The sequence below is a fragment of the Dipodomys spectabilis genome, unplaced genomic scaffold (genome assembly GCF_019054845.1).
Source record: "Dipodomys spectabilis isolate Male_0828 unplaced genomic scaffold, ASM1905484v1 ptg000916l, whole genome shotgun sequence".
Classification (NCBI taxonomy): Eukaryota; Metazoa; Chordata; class Mammalia; order Rodentia; family Heteromyidae; genus Dipodomys; species Dipodomys spectabilis.
Genome location: NW_024871593.1, coordinates 1 through 17415, shown reverse-complemented (window position 1 = coordinate 17415; position 17415 = coordinate 1). Strand labels below are relative to the sequence as shown.

Genomic DNA, 17415 nt, shown 5'->3' with positions numbered 1-17415 from the left:
GGGAGAGGGAGGGAGGGAGAGAGAGAGAGGGAGAGAGAGGGAGGGATGGAGGGAGGGAGGGAGGGAGGGAGGGAGGGAGGGAGGGAGGGAGGGAGGGAGGGAGGGAGGGAGAGCACTTAGCAGTTTGTGGTCAGACAGTTGGAGGTGGGCGGGTGGAGTTGGTCGCAGGGGAGGGCGGGGCAGGGTTTGCTGGAGGAAGGAAACAAAGACCACACCCAACCACCCACCCTCCATCCCCGCAGGAAGTGGCTCTGCTCCCGCCTGGTGTGAACAGAGAAAGGAGGCCAGGCCTGGGCCGGGTGTCCCAGCATGCCCTGGTGCAAGGAGGGGGGGACCTCCCAGCATGCCCTGCTGCGAGGAGGGGGGTGTCCCAGCATGCGCTGGTGCGAGGAGGGGGGACCTCCCAGCATGCCCTGCTGCGAGGAGGGGGGACGTCCCAGCATGCCCTGCTGCGAGGAGGGGGGACGTCCCAGCATGCCCTGGTGTGAGGAGGGGGGACGTCCCAGCATGCTCTGGTGCGAGGAGGGGGGGCGTCCCAGCATGCCCTGCTGCGAGGAGGGGGGACGTCCCAGCATGCCCTGCTGCGAGGAGGGGGGACGTCCCAGCATGCCCTGCTGCGAGGAGGGGGGACGTCCCAGCATGCCCTGGTGCGAGGAGGGGGGACGTCCCAGCATGCTCTGGTGCGAGGAGGGGGGGCGTCCCAGCATGCCCTGGTGCGAGGAGGGGGGGCGTCCCAGCATGCCCTGGTGTGAGGAAGGGGGACGTCCAAGCATGCCTTGGTGTGAGGAGGGGGGACGTCCAAGCATGCCCTGGTGTGAGGAGGGGGGGCGTCCCAGCATGCTCTGGTGTGAGGAGGGGGGGCGTCCCAGCATGCTCTGGTGCGAGGAGGGGGGACGTCCCAGCATGCTCTGGTGTGAGGAGGGGGGGCGTCCCAGCATGCTCTGCTGCGAGGAGGGGGGGCGTCCCAGCATGCTCTGCTGCGAGGAGGGGGGGCGTCCCAGCATGCTCTGGTGTGAGGATGGGGGGCGTCCCAGCATGCTCTGGTGTGAGGAGGGGGGGCGTCCCAGCATGCTCTGGTGTGAGGAGGGGGGGCGTCCCAGCATGCTCTGGTGCGAGGAGGGGGGGGACGTCCCAGCATGCTCTGGTGCGAGGAGGGGGGCGTCCCAGCATGCTCTGCTGCCAGGAGGGGGGGCGTCCCAGCATGCTCTGGTGCGAGGAGGGGGGGCGTCCCAGCATGCTCTGGTGCGAGGAGGGGGGGGCGTCCCAGCATGCTCTGGTGCGAGGAGGGGGGCGTCCCAGCATGCTCTGGTGTGAGGAGGGGGGGCGTCCCAGCATGCTCTGCTGCGAGGAGGGGGGGCGTCCCAGCATGCTCTGGTGTGAGGAGGGGGATGCTGGATGTCTTGGTGGAGGGGACAGGGGAGCGGAGGCCGCGGCCGGGTCCCAGTGCGGCGGGCACACACCTGGACTGGGAGGACTGGCCTGAGGCGGCGGGAGGGAGTGGAGGAGGAGCCCACGCCGGTGGGGCGGCCGCTCACCAAATCCTGTCCCAGGGCAGGGCAGAGGCCAGGCGGAGAGGGGCTCCCTCCAGGACCTTCCCACCACACACTCGGACGCCTTCCCTCCCCATGCCAACCCCGGCAGCCGGCCTGGCGGAGGTGGCCTGGCACCAGGGCGGCTCCCAGCCCCCGCCAGCCTCTCCGCCCCCCGCGCCTCCTCCAGGCTGGCTTCCCCATGGCAGCTGCGCCAGGCTCAGGAAGCCAGGCCTGGTTTCCCAGCTTCCTGCTCCAGCCACCACCGAGCCCCACGGTCCCTCCCAGGAGACGGGCTGCGGATGAACCTGCACGCACTCGTTGTCAACCACAGAGATTTCTTTGGCGTGATTTGGGGGCAGAGCTCCCCAGCCCAGCTGTGGGGGTCGGCCAGGGCCGCGCCATGCTTTGGCAGGAACCAAAATTGCTTCTCCCGGGGGCGGGGCTGGCTCTCATGGCGATCCTGGGCCCATGACCTGCACCAGGAGGCAGGTGGACCCTGAGCATCTGCGGAGGCCAGGGCCAGGCCCTCAGCCCTTGGCCTGAGCATCTGGGACCCTAGGGCGGTGCTTTGTCTGGACTGCAGGGAGTGGGGAGAGGGCAGCCCAGACCACAGAGCTGCGGAGGGCCAGGGCCGCCCGCCCCTGCGGGGCTGAGTGTCCTCTTCACAGGCCTGCAGCTGGCTCCCAGAAGCATGCTTGTTCAAATAAGCTCAGCACAGCGCGTTGGCTCACAGCAGATGTACCCATCCTGGTTCAAAGGCACTCACTGCGCGGGACGCGGCCGGGCTGGGAGGGAGATGGGGGACACGGGGCCCAGAGCGTGGGTCCTGAGACCCGGCTTGGGGTGGGGGAGCAGCAATGTTAATTTGGGGTTCCACCGGGCACCCCATCCACATCTGCTTTCAGCTTGTGCTTGGAGAATAGGCTGTGGAGCACCCGCAAAATGCTCTTCGTGTCCTTGTTCACAATGTCTGAGGGCCGGGGGCAGGACAGAGCCCAGTCAGCAAGGGTGACCCCCGGGCCACAGTCCTGGGGCCCCCCACCCCATGCCCTTCTGCCCCTCCCCCCACACCATTGCAACTCTTTCTCCTGGTCTGACTGGTGGGGACCTCTGTCCCCAGGACAGCCCCTGCCCCCCACGCGGGGGCAGCCGCAGCGCCCCCGAGAGGAGGCCTGACACCACAGGAGGATTCCTCCTCCTCCTCCTCCTCTACCTGCCTCTACCAAGGCCGCCCCCCCCCCCCCACACACAGAAGGGCTCCTCACCCTCGGGGCTGATGGGGTAGCCCAGCAGGCCTTGGTCCCTCAGCAGCTCCAATGCCAGGGTAACGTTGTGTAACTGCAAGGACAAGGTTTATCCATGTGAGCCTGGACGCCAGACCACCTGCTGCCCCTCATAACCTTTAATCCGCCCAAGGTTGGAGTCCCTGAGCAGCAGCGGGCGAGCAAGGGCCGTCCAGCCTCTCATCAGAGGCCGGTTAGCCCTAGTCCCGCTCAGAACACACAGGACCCAGGAGGGCCTCTGCCAACAGCCGCCGTCACCAAGGAGGTGCGCAGGGGCCCGGGAAGCTCCTGGGCGAGTCTGTCAGGTGAAGGGAGCTCACCAGGGAAAGAAGCCAGGGCTGGGGTTGTGGAGACTCCTCCATGGCACTGGTCTCCATCAGCAAAGCAAGGGAAACTGAGGCCGAGGAGGGCCGAAGGACCCACCTGCAGCCACAGACAGTGCTGCGTGGCTCATGCCTGGAACCCCGGCTGCTCAGGAGACTGAGATCAAAACCAACCTGCAGCCACAGACAGTGCTGCTTGGCTCATGCCTGGAACCCTGGCTGCTCAGGACACTGAGGTCTAAGGATTGCAGGTCAAAACCAACCTGGGCAGCAAAGTCTGTGAGACTCGTTTCTCCAATTTACCATCAAAGGGCCAGGGGTAGAGATAATGGCTCAAGTGGTGGCGTGCTAGCCTGAGTGACAAAGCTCAGGGACAGCATCCCAGCCCTGAGTTCAAACCCCAAGACTGCTCCCCTCAAAGAAAGAAAGAGCCAGAATCTGGGCCCGTGTCACTTGAACCTTGGCCAGGCAGGCTGGAGGCCAGGGAAGCCGCCCTGGCCTGGAGGCTGGAGCAGCCTGTATACCAGCCAGAGCCCAGGCCTGCTCTCCCCCAAGCAGGGGCGGCTAGGGCAGTGCCAGCCCAGCCTGCCCCGTCACCCCAGCCCCGCTGCCGTGAGAGGTAGGCCAGTTCCCAGCTTGGTGGACACGGAGTGAGCAAAGCCGAGCGGATGCGGTCGTGGTGTGGCCCTGCCCAGGCTGCCTCCGGTCACTGCTGGGGCAGCGGGCAGGCAGAGCACGGGGGTCTGGGTGGCATGTGTGTGGGCCTCCACCCACATAGGTGACCTGACACAGTCACAGATCCTGGCCGGGTCTCAGGCTCCTCATCTGCACCGTGGGGCCAGCACATCTGGCTCTCCAGGCCCACGCTAGAGTGGGGCTGAGGACGGAACCCGCCCGGAGGCCAGGAGCAGAGCCTGGGAGCTCCTCGAGGGCCCAGAGCCCCCGAGAGGGAGGACAGGCGCGCGGAGGGCAGCCACGAGAGCACGGAGGGCAGCCACGGGCCGGGCCGGGCTGGGCCGTCCTCACCGGAGCCCGCAGAGGCCCATGGCTGGCAGTACCATGGCTCCCCAGCAGGGGTGCCCTTCTGGACGGTCCAGATCAAGCTTCTAGAAAGCTCTCAGACCGGTCAGTCTGGAGTGTGCCACTCCCAGTCCTCCCTGGAAAGTTCTAGGAGGCGAGGACCAGGTGCCGCTCTGGTCACCGTCGCAGCATAGACATTATTTGTGGTTGCAGAAGGAATGATTTGATGTCAGCCTGAGAGGGAAGGATGCAGACTCGGTTCCAACGCTCAGCCTTCCACAACCTCAGTGGGGACCAGGATGGCCAGGGGAGCGTGGTCCAGGGGGACGGCTGGGCTGAGCAGAGAGCCAGGGCCTGTGCTGCGGGCCCCTCGGGCCTGGCGCCGGCTGGTGGGCAGATCAAGGCTGCTCAGGAGTGTTCCCGAAGTCAGCTGACCGAAGGAGGGAGCCCCGGGAGCCCCTGGGGACTGATGTTTTGAAAACATGTTTTTTTAAGAAAATTCTGAGTTGAGCATCAGTGCCAGGAAGAGAGCAACTCCCCCCTGGGAACTGCTAGCGGTGACACTGAAAACCCGCAGCCGGCCTGCTGCCACACGCTTCTCCAGCGAAGCTCTCAGGAACCAAAGATCACCTCCCCAAAGAGCCCCCCATGCCCGAACGTCTGCCCCCGCCCCAGCACGGCCTCTTCTTCTGGGCACAGTCTGGGATGCTGAGCGGAGGAGCCATGGCCTCCAGCAGCTGAGGGAGGGAGGGAGGGGGGAGGGAAGGAGGGCAGCCTGAGACCCCTCACGTCCTCCCGGGAGAGATAATTGAATGTGGGAGGAAGCCGTGGTTCTGGCTCCACACACTTTGATTTCTGCAGAGGCAAGGATCCCTGTCCCTCCGTCCCTAACGCCTGTTCTTGAAATGAACGACAATCTCCCGTCACGAGTGCGGGCAAGCCGGGGCTGGAAATGAAAAATCCAATTTCCCAAGGCCTCTGTGGCAGGATCTCGCTCTAAGTGCCCTCCTCCTGCCAGCGCCTCCATAGAATGCCTTCCAGCCTCCAGAGGGTCTGCGCTGAGATTGCCCGGCCCCCGCCCCCAGCTCGGCCCGCTCAGCTGGGCGCTGGTTCTGACAGCGGTAGGTGTGCTCAGCAAGCTGGAGGAGCCCAGAGAGGCTAGAAGTTGGCACATCGGCGCCTGGCGTGGGCCCGAGGTTTGGGGCACACACTCCTGATGCCACCACACCCAAGGAACAAGGGTGGGGATGGGTGCTCTGTGAGTCTGGGTTTTGGGAGCCTTGTCTGAGAGGCTTCTCAGCCTGAGCTAGCCTTGATCTGGCAGCCTCCTTTTCTCAGACTCCCAAGTAGCTAGGATTGCAGGTGTGAGCCCAGAGGCCCAGCTCCCTCTCCTCTCTTAACCCCTCTCAGCTTCTGCTTCACCATCTTCCCAGGGGATATATGGAAGGTTAGATGGGAGCATGAATGGACAAATGGGAAGGGATGGATGAAAGCAACTGGGTGGGTGGGTGGGTGGAATCATGGGTGGACGCATGAATAGATGGATGGATATGTGCATGGATGCGTGGGTGCAGGGCTGCATGGGATGAATGGGTGGGTGGGTGGTGCATGGGTGGATGCGTGCATGCATGGGGGTGGGTGGATGCATGTGTGCATGGGTAGAGGGATGAATGCACGTATATGGATACTTGCATGGGTGGGTGGGTGAACGGTAGGTAGGTGGGTGAATGGACAGTTGGGTAGATAGGTAGGAGGTGGGTAGATGCATGCATACGTGGATAGAAGCCTATGTGGATGGATGGATGGGTGGGTGGGTGGATGAGAAAGGGGTGGGTAGATTGGTAGTTGGGTGGATAGTTGGTTGGATGGATGGATGGGTGGGTGGGTGAATGAGAAAGGGGTGGGTAGATTGGTAGTTGGGTGGATAGTTGGTTGGATGGATGGATGGGTGGGTGGGTGAATGAGTGAGGGGTGGGTGGATGGAAAGTTGGGTAGATAGTTGGGTGGATGGATGGATGGATGGGTGGGTAAATGAGTGGGGGGTGGGTAGATTGGTGGTTGGGTAGATAGTTGGTCGGGTGGATGGATAGATAGATGGATGGATGGGTGGGTGGGTGAATGAGTGGGGGGTGGATGGACAGTTGGAGATAGTTGGGTGGATGGGTGGGTGGATGAATGAGTGGTGGGTGGGTGGATAGTTGAGTAGTTGGATGGGTGGATGGGTAGGTAGGGGTGGGTGGATGGACAGTTGGGTAGATAGTTGGGTGGGTGGGTAGGAGGATGGACAGTTGGGTAGATAGTTGGGTGGGTGGGTGGGAGGATGGATGGGTGGATGGATGGGTGGATGGACAGTTGGGTAGATAGTTGGGCGGGTGGATGGATGGATGGGTGGATGGATGGGTGAGTGGGTGGATGAGTAGGGGGTGGGTGGATAGACAGCTGGGTAGATAGTTGGGTGGGTGGATGGGTGGGTGGGGGTGGGTGGATGGACAGCTGGGTAGATAGTTGGGTGGGTGGGTGGATGGATGGATGGGTGGATGGGTGAATGAGTGGGGGGTGGGTGGATAGACAGCTGGGTAGATAATTGGGTGGGTTGGTGGATGGGTGAATGAGTGGGGAGTGGGTGGATGGACATTTGGGTAGATAGTTGGGTGGGTGGGTGGATGGGTGGGTGGATGGGTGAATGAGTGGGGAGTGGGTGGATGGACAGTTGGGTAGATAGTTGGGTGGGTGGGTGGATGGGTGGGTGGGGGTAGGTGGATGGACAGCTGGGTAGATAGTTGGGTGGGTGGGTGGATGGATGAGTGGGTGGATGGGTGGGTGGGTGGGTGGGTGAATGAGTGGAGGGTGGATGGATAGACAGTTGAGTAGATAGTTGGGTGGGTGGATGGATGGGTGGGTGGGGGTGGGTGGATGGACAGCTGGGTATGTAGTTGGGTGGGTGGGTGGATGGGTGGGTGGGGGTGGGTGGATGGACAGCTGGGTAGATAGTTGGGTGGGTGGATGGGTGGGTGGGTGGGGGTGGGTAGATGGACAGTTGGGTAGATAGTTGGGTGGGTGGGTGGATGGGTGGGTGGGAAGTGGATGGATGGACAGTTGGGTAGATGGGTGGGTGGATGGGTGGGTGGATGGGTGGGTGGATGGGTGGGTGGATGGGTGGGTGGGTGGGGGTGGGTGGATGGACAGTTGGGTATGTAGTTGGGTGGGTGGGTGAATGAGTGGGGGGTGGGTGGATGGACAGTTGGGTATGTAGTTGAGTGGGTGGGTGAATGAGTGGGGGGTGGGTGGATGGACAGTTGGGTAGATAGTTGGGTGGGTGGATGGGTGGGTGAATGAGTGGGGGGTGGGTGGATGGACAGTTGGATGGGTGGGGGTGGGTGGATGGACAGTTGGGTAGATAGTTGGGTGGGTGGGTGGATGGGTGGGTGGGGGTGGGTGGATGGACAGCTGGGTAGATAGTTGGGTGGGTGGATGGGTGGGTGGGTGGGGGTGGGTGGATGGACAGTTGGGTAGATAGTTGGGTGGGTGGATGGGTGAGTGGGGGTGGGTGGATGGACAGCTGGGTATGTAATTGGGTGGGTGGGTGGATGAGTGGGGGGTGGGTGGATGGACAGTTGGGTATGTAGTTGGGTGGATGGGTGCGTGGGGGTGGGTGGATGGACAGTTGGGTATGTAGTTGGGTGGGTGGGTGGATGAGTGGGGGGTGGGTGGATGGACAGTTGGGTATGTAGTTGGGTGGATGGGTGCGTGGGGGTGGGTGGATGGACAGTTGGGTATGTAGTTGGGTGGGTGGGTGGATGAGTGGGGGGTGGGTGGATGGACAGTTGGGTATGTAGTTGGGTGGGTGGGTGGATGAGTGGGGGGGGGTGGATGGACAGTTGGGTATGTAGTTGGGTGGATGGATGGGTGGGTGGGGGTGGGTGGATGGACAGTTGGATGGGTGGCGAGTGGGTGGATGAATAGACACCGGGGGAACTGCGACTGCACTGCACTCCACTGTAGGAGAATATGCACTGGTGCCCTGATGCCCAGATCTGCCTACTCTGAGGTCCACCCTGCAGGAAAGCCCCAGAAGACTCACCATTTCTGCAGGATTGCTGGGAGTGAGGAAGAATTCCTTCAGGTGGAGGAAGAAGCCTTCCAGCTGTCCAATCAGCAGGAGCAGAAGGACTCCATCTGCAAACTAAGAGAGGGGCACCGGAGGTGCCGGCGTGCAGGGGCGGACGCCCGTGATTCTAACTGCCTTTTACGGACTGTGTGACCCTAAGGACATCGCACAACCTCTCTGAGCCCCAGGTTCCTTTTAGGAAATGGGCATGCGACTCCCAGCCTCACAGGCTTGTAAACAGGAACACAGCCTTTGTGACAGCCCAGTGTACAGTACATGCTCAATAAAAAGAGTGTGTTCGCAACTCTGCCGGAGAATCGCCTCCCGTGGGTTTTTAATGACACATTGCTTCCGGAACTCTAGGAACACAGGCTAAACAGCTAAGTGTGGAATGAAATTATCCTGCCAGGGGCCGCGCTTGCAGCCACACGTTAATATTTCTGTCTGTTCTCCGGCTCATCCTATGTCAATGCACCCATTGATCAAAGATCAGCTCTCCCAGGAAAAACACCAACCCAAGTCCTTAATGGAATTTCCTCGCCTTAACTCGGTTCCAATGCTGTTTGCCGGGAGCTGACCTCTCCCGCCGGTGTCCCCTGGAACGCTGGCCCTCATACGCTCATTAACACCGTTCCTAACACCGTCCTGGCACCTGCTGACATTCTCCACGAGACATTTTATTTTTCTCCCAGGGAGAAATAAAGATGAGCAGGGAACATAAAGCTAAGGGGCCACCCTGTTTATACAAACGGGAGCAACAATAAACCTCGGACGCATCACACACTGACCACTCCTGTTCGGGGACTTCGACCCCTCAACTCTGGGAGCCTGGGAGCGCTATCCCCAGCCTTCGAGAACTGGAGCCTGAGGGCCAGAGAGGTCCGGCAACCTGCCCAAGGCCATACAGCTGATGTAGGGCAGGCACACGTGCATGCACACGTGTGCACACACACACACACACACCCATGGCTACCTTGTGAAGTAGTTTCCCAGCACCACCCCTCACTTAATTGCTGTGTGGCCTTGGATAAGCGGATTGACTTCTCTGGGTCTTACTGTCCTTATCTGTAAAATGGGGCCTGCTGGGAGGATTCCCGGCCTGATGTGGAGAAAACTGTGTGTGCCGGGCTGGTACCTTTGCCCCGGGCCTAGGGGTGTGGCCTACCTGGGTGTCCAGATCCCGCACAGACAGGCCCAGGCGCTCCAGCTTCTGGTTGACAAAACTCAGCATAGCCTAGGGGAAGATGAGCGGATGGCAGATGGGAGGGAGGCTCGGGTGTGGGACTTCCCGACTCCCGTACCCAGGACAGATGCAGAGCCAGGGCCCCCCACTAGTGCTCGCTGGAGGCCCGGGCTTTGATCTCACTTACCTCTTTCACAGAGCTCACTTTCTCTGGAGTTGCCGCAAATAATTCATCAAAGATGTCCCCTGCAGGCCAAGCCAACAAACAACTAGTCACCGTGCTGCTACCCTCCCGCCAAAGGAAACATCAGCTTGCACAAGCGTTTCTCAGGCTAAGCAGCCCAAAGCAGGGTCCTGAACAAAATACGCCTGTGTCTGGGTTGCTTGCGGCTCCCTGGCTGTGTGCCCGAGGGACCTGCCCTCTCTGAGCCTCCGTTCCCTCGTCTACACGCGTGGTGGGTGGCACTCCGACGCGCACAGGCCGGGCTCCTCCGGCAAGCTGGTCCTCCAGCACCCAGCACCCGTGCGGGCTGCAGGCACTGCCCACTCACAGAACCCATCCCGCCCTCCGCCTCCACCCGGGCACTGCCGGAGGGCCCGCCAGCCCACAGCACCCCGTCCAACTCGGCAGAAAGCCAGCCACAGGCTTCCCACCTGCGCCCGGGGGCACACGTGTCCTGGAGGAAGCCAGACCCGGGAGCCATGCGGTCCCAGCAGCAGCCTCTCTGCCCCTCTCCGCCCCCGGTGCCCCCCTCCCTGCCCCTCTCCACCCCCGGTACCCCCCCTCCCTGCCCCTCTCCACCCCCGGTGCCCCCTCCCTGCCCCTCTCCGTCCCCGGTGCCCCCTCCCTGCCCCTCTCCACCCCCGGTGCCCCCTCCCTGCCCCTCTCTGCCCCCGGTGCCCCCTCCCTGCCCCTCTCCGTCCCCGGTGCCCCCTCCCTGCCCCTCTCCACCCCCGGTGCCCCCTCCCTGCCCCTCTCCACCTCCAGTGCCCCCTCCCTGCCCCTCCCTGGCCCCGGTGCCCCCTCCCTGCCCCTCTCCACCTCCAGTGCCCCCCTCCCTGCCCCTCCCTGGCCCCGGTGCCCCCTCCCTGCCCCTCTCCACCCCCAGTGCCCCCTCCCTGCCCTTCTCTGCCCCCGGTGCCCCCTCCCTGCCCCTCTCCACCCCCAGTGCCCCCTCCCTGCCCCTCCCTGCCCCCGGTGCCCCCTCCCTGCCCCTCTCCACCCCCAGTGCCCCCTCCCTGCCCTTCTCTGCCCCCAGTGCCCCCTCCCTGCCCCTCTCCACCCCCAGTGCCCCCTCCCTGCCCCTCCCTGCCCCCGGTGCCCCCTCCCTGCCCCTCTCCACCCCCAGTGCCCCCTCCCTGCCCTTCTCTGCCCCCGGTGCCCCCTCCCTGCCCCTCTCCACCCCCAGTGCCCCCTCCCTGCCCTTCTCTGCCCCCGGTGCCCCCTCCCTGCCCCTCTCCACCCCCAGTGCCCCCTCCCTGCCCCTCCCTGCCCCCGGTGCCCCCTCCCTGCCCCTCTCCACCCCCAGTGCCCCCTCCCTGCCCCTCTCTGCCCCCGGTGCCCCCTCCCAGCCCCTCTCCGCCCCCGGTGCCCCCTCCCTGCCCCTCTCTGCCCCCGGTGCCCCCTCCCTGCCCCTCTCCGCCCCCGGTGCCCCCCTCCCTGCCCCTCTCCACCCCCAGTGCCCCCTCCCTGCCCCTCCCTGCCCCTGGTGCCCCCTCCCTGCCCCTCTCCGCCCCCGGTGCCCCCTCCCTGCCCCTCTCCGCCCCCGGTGCCCCCTCCCTGCCCCTCTCCACCCCCAGTGCCCCCTCCCTGCCCCTCTCCACCCCCAGTGCCCCCTCCCTGCCCTTCTCTGCCCCCGGTGCCCCCTCCCTGCCCCTCTCCACCCCCAGTGCCCCCTCCCTGCCCCTCCCTGCCCCCGGTGCCCCCTCCCTGCCCCTCTCCACCCCCAGTGCCCCCTCCCTGCCCTTCTCTGCCCCCGGTGCCCCCTCCCTGCCCCTCTCCATCCCCAGTGCCCCCTCCCTGCCCCTCCCTGCCCCCGGTGCCCCCTCCCTGCCCCTCTCCACCCCCAGTGCCCCCTCCCTGCCCCTCCCTGCCCCCGGTGCCCCCTCCCTGCCCCTCTCCACCCCCAGTGCCCCCTCCCTGCCCTTCTCTGCCCCCGGTGCCCCCTCCCTGCCCCTCTCCACCCCCAGTGCCCCCTCCCTGCCCCTCTCTGCCCCCGGTGCCCCCTCCCTGCCCCTCTCCACCCCCAGTGCCCCCTCCCTGCCCCTCCCTGCCCCCGGTGCCCCCTCCCTGCCCCTCTCCACCCCCAGTGCCCCCTCCCTGCCCCTCTCTGCCCCCCGGTGCCCCCTCCCTGCCCCTCTCTGCCCCCGGTGCCCCCTCCCTGCCCCTCTCTGCCCCCGGTGCCCCCTCCCTGCCCCTCTCCGCCCCCGGTGCCCCCCTCCCTGCCCCTCTCCACCCCCGGTGCCCCCTCCCTGCCCCTCTCCACCCCCGGTGCCCCCCTCCCTGCCCTTCTCCATCCCCGGTGCCCCCTCCCTGCCCCTCTCCGTCCCCGGTGCCCCCTCCCTGCCCCTCTCTGCCCCCGGTGCCCCCCTCCCTGCCCCTCTCTGCCCCCGGTGCCCCCTCCCTGCCCCTCTCCGTCCCCGGTGCCCCCCTCCCTGCCCCTCACCACCCCCGGTGCCCCCCTCCCTGCCCCTCTCTGCCCCCGGTGCCCCCCTCCCTGCCCCTCTCTGTCCCCGGTGCCCCCCTCCCTGCCCCTCTCTGTCCCCGGTGCCCCCTCCCTGCCCCTCTCCACCCCCGGTGCCCCCCTCCCTGCCCCTCTCTGCCCCCGGTGCCCCCTCCCTGCCCCTCTCCACCCCCGGTGCCCCCCTCCCTGCCCCTCTCCGTCCCCGGTGCCCCCTCCCTGCCCCTCTCCATCCCCGGTGCCCCCCTCCCTGCCCCTCTCCACCCCCGGTGCCCCCCTCCCTGCCCCTCTCCACCCCCGGTGCCCCCCTCCCTGCCCCTCTCTGTCCCCAGTGCCCCCTCCCTGCCCCTCTCCACCCCCGGTGCCCCCTCCCTGCCCCTCTCCACCCCCGGTGCCCCCCTCCCTGCCCCTCTCCACCCCCGGTGCCCCCCTCCCTGCCCCTCTCCGTCCCCGGTGCCCCCTCCCTGCCCCTCTCTGTCCCCAGTGCCCCCTCCCTGCCCCTCTCCACCCCCGGTGCCCCCTCCCTGCCCCTCTCCACCCCCGGTGCCCCCCTCCCTGCCCCTCTCCACCCCCGGTGCCCCCCCCAGGCTGCCCGCCACCTGTCATCTCCAATGGCTCACATACCACTAGGTCCCTTTCTGTGGGTGCAATGCCCCATCTAGCACCCTGTGCCCTGCAGCTGTCTGAAATGAAGGAAGATGCAGACAGGAAAATTAGTCCTAGGATAGATGGATGGATGAGTGGAAGTGGATGGATGGTGGATGATGGATAAATGGGTGGATAGATAAGGTGATGGATGGATGGAGACTGATGGATAATGGATGGATGGATAGATGGATGATTGGATGTATGGATGAGTAGATGAATAGATGAATGAATGGATGAATAGAGGAGAGGATGGATGGATAGGTGGATGGATGGATGGATGGTTGGATGGGCAGACGGATGGATGAATGGATGAGTGAATGGATAGGTGGATGGGTGGATGGATAGGTAGATGGGTGGATGGATAGATGGATGGATGAATGGATGGATGGATAGGTATATGGGTAGATGGATAGACGGATGGATGGATAGGTGGATGGGTAGATGGATAGGTAGATGGGTAGATGGGTAGATGGATGGATGGATGGATAGGTAGATGGGTGGATGGATAGATGGATGGATGAATGAATGGATGGATGGATAGGTATATGGGTAGATGGATGGATGGATGGATAGGTAGATGGGTGGATGGATGGATGGATGAATGAATGGATGGATGGAGAGGTAGATGGGTAAATGGGTAGATGGATGGATGGATGGATAGGTGGATGGGTGGATGGATGGATGGATAGATGAATGGATGGATGGAGAGGTAGATGGGTAGATGGATGGATGGATGGATATGTGGATGGATGGATGGATGAATGAATGGATGGATGGATAGGTAGATGGGTAGATGGATGGATGGATGGATAGGTGGATAGATGGATGGATGGATGGATGGATGAATGAATGGATAGATGGATACATAGATGGGTAGATGGATGGATGGATAGGTGGATGGGTGAATGGATGAATGAATGGATGGATGGATGGATAGGTAGATGGGTAGATGGGTAGATGGATGGATGGATGGATAGGTGGGTGGGTGGATGGATGGATGGATGGATGAATGGATGGATGGAGAGGTAGATGGGTAGATGGATGGATGGATGGATGGATAGGTGGATGGGTGGATGGGTAGATAGATGGTTGAAGGATGGATGGATGATAGAAGGGTAAGATTGGTTCAAACACCAGTTCCCTCAGGTATTAGCCCCATGAGCTTAGGCAGCTGCCTGACCTGTTTCCTCATCTGTAAATCGGGATAAATAACATCATCTGTGTGATTATAAATCCCCCTCAGGAGTGGTAGCAAGTGGCTGGCTCCATAGATGGACAGACAGAAATAGAAGCAGGGAACAAACTGCTAAAAACTGAGTTGGAGACATAAACGGCAGAGCACAGGGAAATGAGGGGGAAGAGCACCCACCCTCCCTCCCTTGGGCCCCCCTCCCTCGGGCCTCCCCCCTCGGGCCCCCCTCTCTGGGCCCCCTCCCTCGGGCCCCCCTCTCTGGGCCTCCCTCTCTGGGCCCCCTTCCCTCGGGCCCCCCTCCCTCGGGCCCCTCTCCCTTGGGCCCTCCCTCCTTGGGCCCCCCTCCCTCGGGTCCCCCTCCCTCGGGCCCCTCTCCCTTGGGCCCTCCCTCCTTGGGCCCCCCTCCCTCGGGCCCCCCCTCCCTCGGGCCCCTCTCCCTGGGTCCCCCTCCCTGGGCCCCCTCCCTTGGGCCCCCCTCCCTCGGGCCCCCCTCCTTCGGGCCCTCCCTCCTTTGGTCCCCCTCCCTCGGGCCCCCTCCCTCGGCCCCCTCCCCCCACACCCACTGCACAGGCACGCATCAGATGGGGAAGCTCTCCTTGGGTTATAACATTACTCACTTGCAGGCCCGTCCTTGTCTGTGCTGAAGGGGAAGTTGTAGAGAAAGAAAAAAAAGTGACTTTTACAATTCTGCAGCCCTCGTCACCCCTCACGGCCGGCTGGGGCTTGCCACCGTCTGGGGAAAGGGGTCACCTCCCCCCAGCACCCCTCACCACCCCTCACGGCCGGCTGGGGCTTGCCACCGTCTGGGGAAAGGGGTCACCTCCCCCCAGTACCCCTCACCACCCCTCACGGCCGGCTGGGGCTTGCCACCATCTGGGGAAAGGGGTCACCTTCCGCCAGCACCCCTCACCACCCCTCACGGCCGGCTGGGCTTGCCACCGTCTGGGGAAAGGGGTCACCTCCCCCCAGCCCTCCCCCCAGCAGCCCGAAGGCAGAGCAGGTTCAGGCAGGTCTTCATGGCCAGCGGCCAAAGCTCACACCCATAATCCTAGCTACCAAGAGGCTAAGATCTGAGCAGTGGGATTCAAAGCCAGCCAGGAGGGTAAGTGTATGAGACTCTTATGGTCAATTAGCCAGCAAAAGCTGGAAGTAGAAGGGTGGTTTAAATGGAAGAACCCTAGACTTGAGTGGAAAAAGCTAAGGGACAGTGCACAGGCCCAAGCCCCCTTACTGACATAAAAAAGAAAGAGGAGGGAGGGGGGAAAGATAGAGAAGGAAGGAGGGAGGGAGGGAAAGAGAGAAGGAGGGAAGGAGGGAAGGAAGGAAGGAAGGGAGAGAGGAAGGGAGGCAGGCAGACAGGCAGGAAGGAAGGAAGGAGGGAGGGAGGGAGGGAGGGAGGGAAGGAGGGAAGGAGGGAAGGAAGGAGGGAAGGAAGGAAGGAAGGAAGAGAGGGGAAGGAAGGAGGAAAGGAGGGAAGGAGGGAAGGAAGGAAAGAGAGAGGGAAGGAGGGAAGGAGGGAGGCCCTTAGAAATGCTGGACTTGGTTGCCTGTGTGGTTGCTGTGTATGGTGTGGGGAAGAGGAGGCCATAGTATAATAAAGCACACAAAACATGTTTTACGCACACATTCTTGTGTGGTCGCCACCCCCCCACATGGCTTTCTAACGCCCAGGAGGCCTTTCCATCCCGCAACTCCGTGAGAGGACGGCTCTGCCTGCTTCTCATCTGTGACCGGCGCTGTCTGGCCCAGAATCAGCAAATTAACCTGTGCAGGCTCGCCTTGCCTGAGTTCTTGTTAGTGGTTTAATGTGGTTTTTCTTCTACTCTGTTAAACTTCCGTAGATATTGGGATGGGCAGATGGATGGATGGATGGACAGATGGAAGGATGGATGGATGGATGGATGGATGGATGGACAGATGGATGGATGGATGGATGGATGGTAGATGGATGGACGGATGGATGGATGGATGGATGATGGATGGACAGATGGATGGATGGATGGATGGATGGATGGACAGATGGACTGATGAAGATAGACGTGAGGGTCTCTGTGACCAAGGGTAGGCCAAGGCCCTGTGACCACATAGCTGGAAGTGCTGCCCGCCCAGCCCCGGCCCCGGAGGAGCCTTCAAAAATGCAAGCCTTGGCCAGCGGCTGGAGAGCTGTCCTTGCGGACTGTGAGTCTGAAGCCTGTCCAGCCGTCCCGGGCTTCCCGGCCCAAGCAGCTGTGAGAGCGTGGGCACCGGCAGCTGCTTGAAGCTGCTGATGTTGCAAACCTGTTACACAGCAGCCACTAGCTGCTACAAGAATCCAAAGGCCGCCCCAGCCTAAGCTAGCTCTCCTCTAAGCCCATGAGGGGACTCAGCGCCAGACAGCTGCCCCACCCCAGCCCCTCACCCCAGCCCCTCACCCCAGCCCCCACCCCAGCCCCTCACCCCAGTCCCCATCCTAGTCCCCACCCCAGCCCCCACCCCAGCCCCCACCCCAGCCCCTCACCCCAGCCCTCACCCCAGCCCCCACCCCAGTCGCTACCCCAGCCCCTCACCCCAGCCCCTCACCCCAGCCCCTCACCCCCACCAGCCTGTGGTCTGCTTACTCGCATTCAGTGAGCTGCTCCACTGATTTCTCCGACTTCAGGCCACCCCTAGTGCTCTGAGGAAGGAAAGAAGAGAGAGTGGGCCCGGGAAGCCGGGCTGGGGCCTGGCTGGGCTGTGTCTCCCCTGAGCCTTGGCACCAAGTGGAGACTGGACGCAGCCACCAGCAGGCAGAGCGGCCGCAGCAACGCCAGGCCACGGCCAGGCCACGCCCTGACCATGCCCTGGCCATGCCCAGCCCAGCCCATGCCCAGCTCAGGCCCATGCCATGCCCAGCCCAGGCCATGCCCAGCCCAGGCCCATGCCATGCCCAGCCCAGCCCATGCCCAGCTCAGGCCCATGCCATGCCCAGCCCAGGCCATGCCCAGCCCAGGCCCAGGCCATGCCTAGCCCAGCCCAGGCCACGCTCAGCCCCGGCCATGCCCAGCCCATGCCCAGCTCAGGCCCATGCCATGCCCAGCCCATGCCCAGGCCATGCCCAGCCCAGGCCACGCCCAGCCCAGGCCACGCCCAGCCCAGGCCACGCCCAGCCCAGGCCACGCCCAGCCCAGGCCAGGCCACGTCCAGCCCCAGCCATGCCCAGCCCATGCCCAGCTCAGGCCCATGCCATGCCCAGCCCATGCCCAGGCCACGCCCAGCCCAGGCCATGCCCAGCCCAGGCCATGCCCAGCCCAGGCCACGCCCAGCCCAGCCCAGGCCACGTCCAGCCCCGGCCATGCCCAGCCCATGCCCAGCTCAGGCCCATGCCATGCCCAGGTCACACCCAGCCCCAGCCATGCCCAGGCCAGGCCCAGTCCAGGCCAAGCCCAGCCCAGGCCAGGCCCAGCCCAGGCCCATGCTATGCCCAGTC

General features: G+C 63.8%; 1 protein-coding gene across 1 annotated transcript; it reads right to left on the bottom strand.

Moving 5' to 3' along the window:
• Positions 1-2259: 2259 nt before the first annotated feature.
• Positions 2260-16716, bottom strand: LOC122102859 (gamma-parvin-like). The gene is made up of 7 exons (XM_042673529.1): positions 16568-16716; positions 14588-14610; positions 9637-9695; positions 9432-9500; positions 8240-8341; positions 2798-2870; positions 2260-2502 (listed from the first exon to the last, which is right to left on the bottom strand). The coding sequence occupies exons 4-7, from the start codon at positions 9495-9497 to the stop codon at positions 2393-2395; spliced, it is 351 nt and encodes a 116-aa protein (XP_042529463.1). The 5' UTR covers positions 9498-9500; positions 9637-9695; positions 14588-14610; positions 16568-16716; the 3' UTR covers positions 2260-2392.
• Between the last annotated feature and the right edge of the window lie 699 nt (positions 16717-17415).

Bases quoted from the DNA above. Each gene is read 5' to 3' on its own strand.
- LOC122102859 (XM_042673529.1), bottom strand. From the start codon at position 9,497: ATGCTGAGTTTTGTCAACCAGAAGCTGGAGCGCCTGGGCCTGTCTGTG. The intron at 8,342-9,431 runs GTAGGCCACACC...CCCCTCTCTTAG, and splicing joins TGCGGGATCTGGACACCCAG to TTTGCAGATGGAGTCCTTCT. The intron at 2,871-8,239 runs GTGAGTCTTCTG...TTGTCCTTGCAG, and splicing joins CCAGCAATCCTGCAGAAATG to TTACACAACGTTACCCTGGC.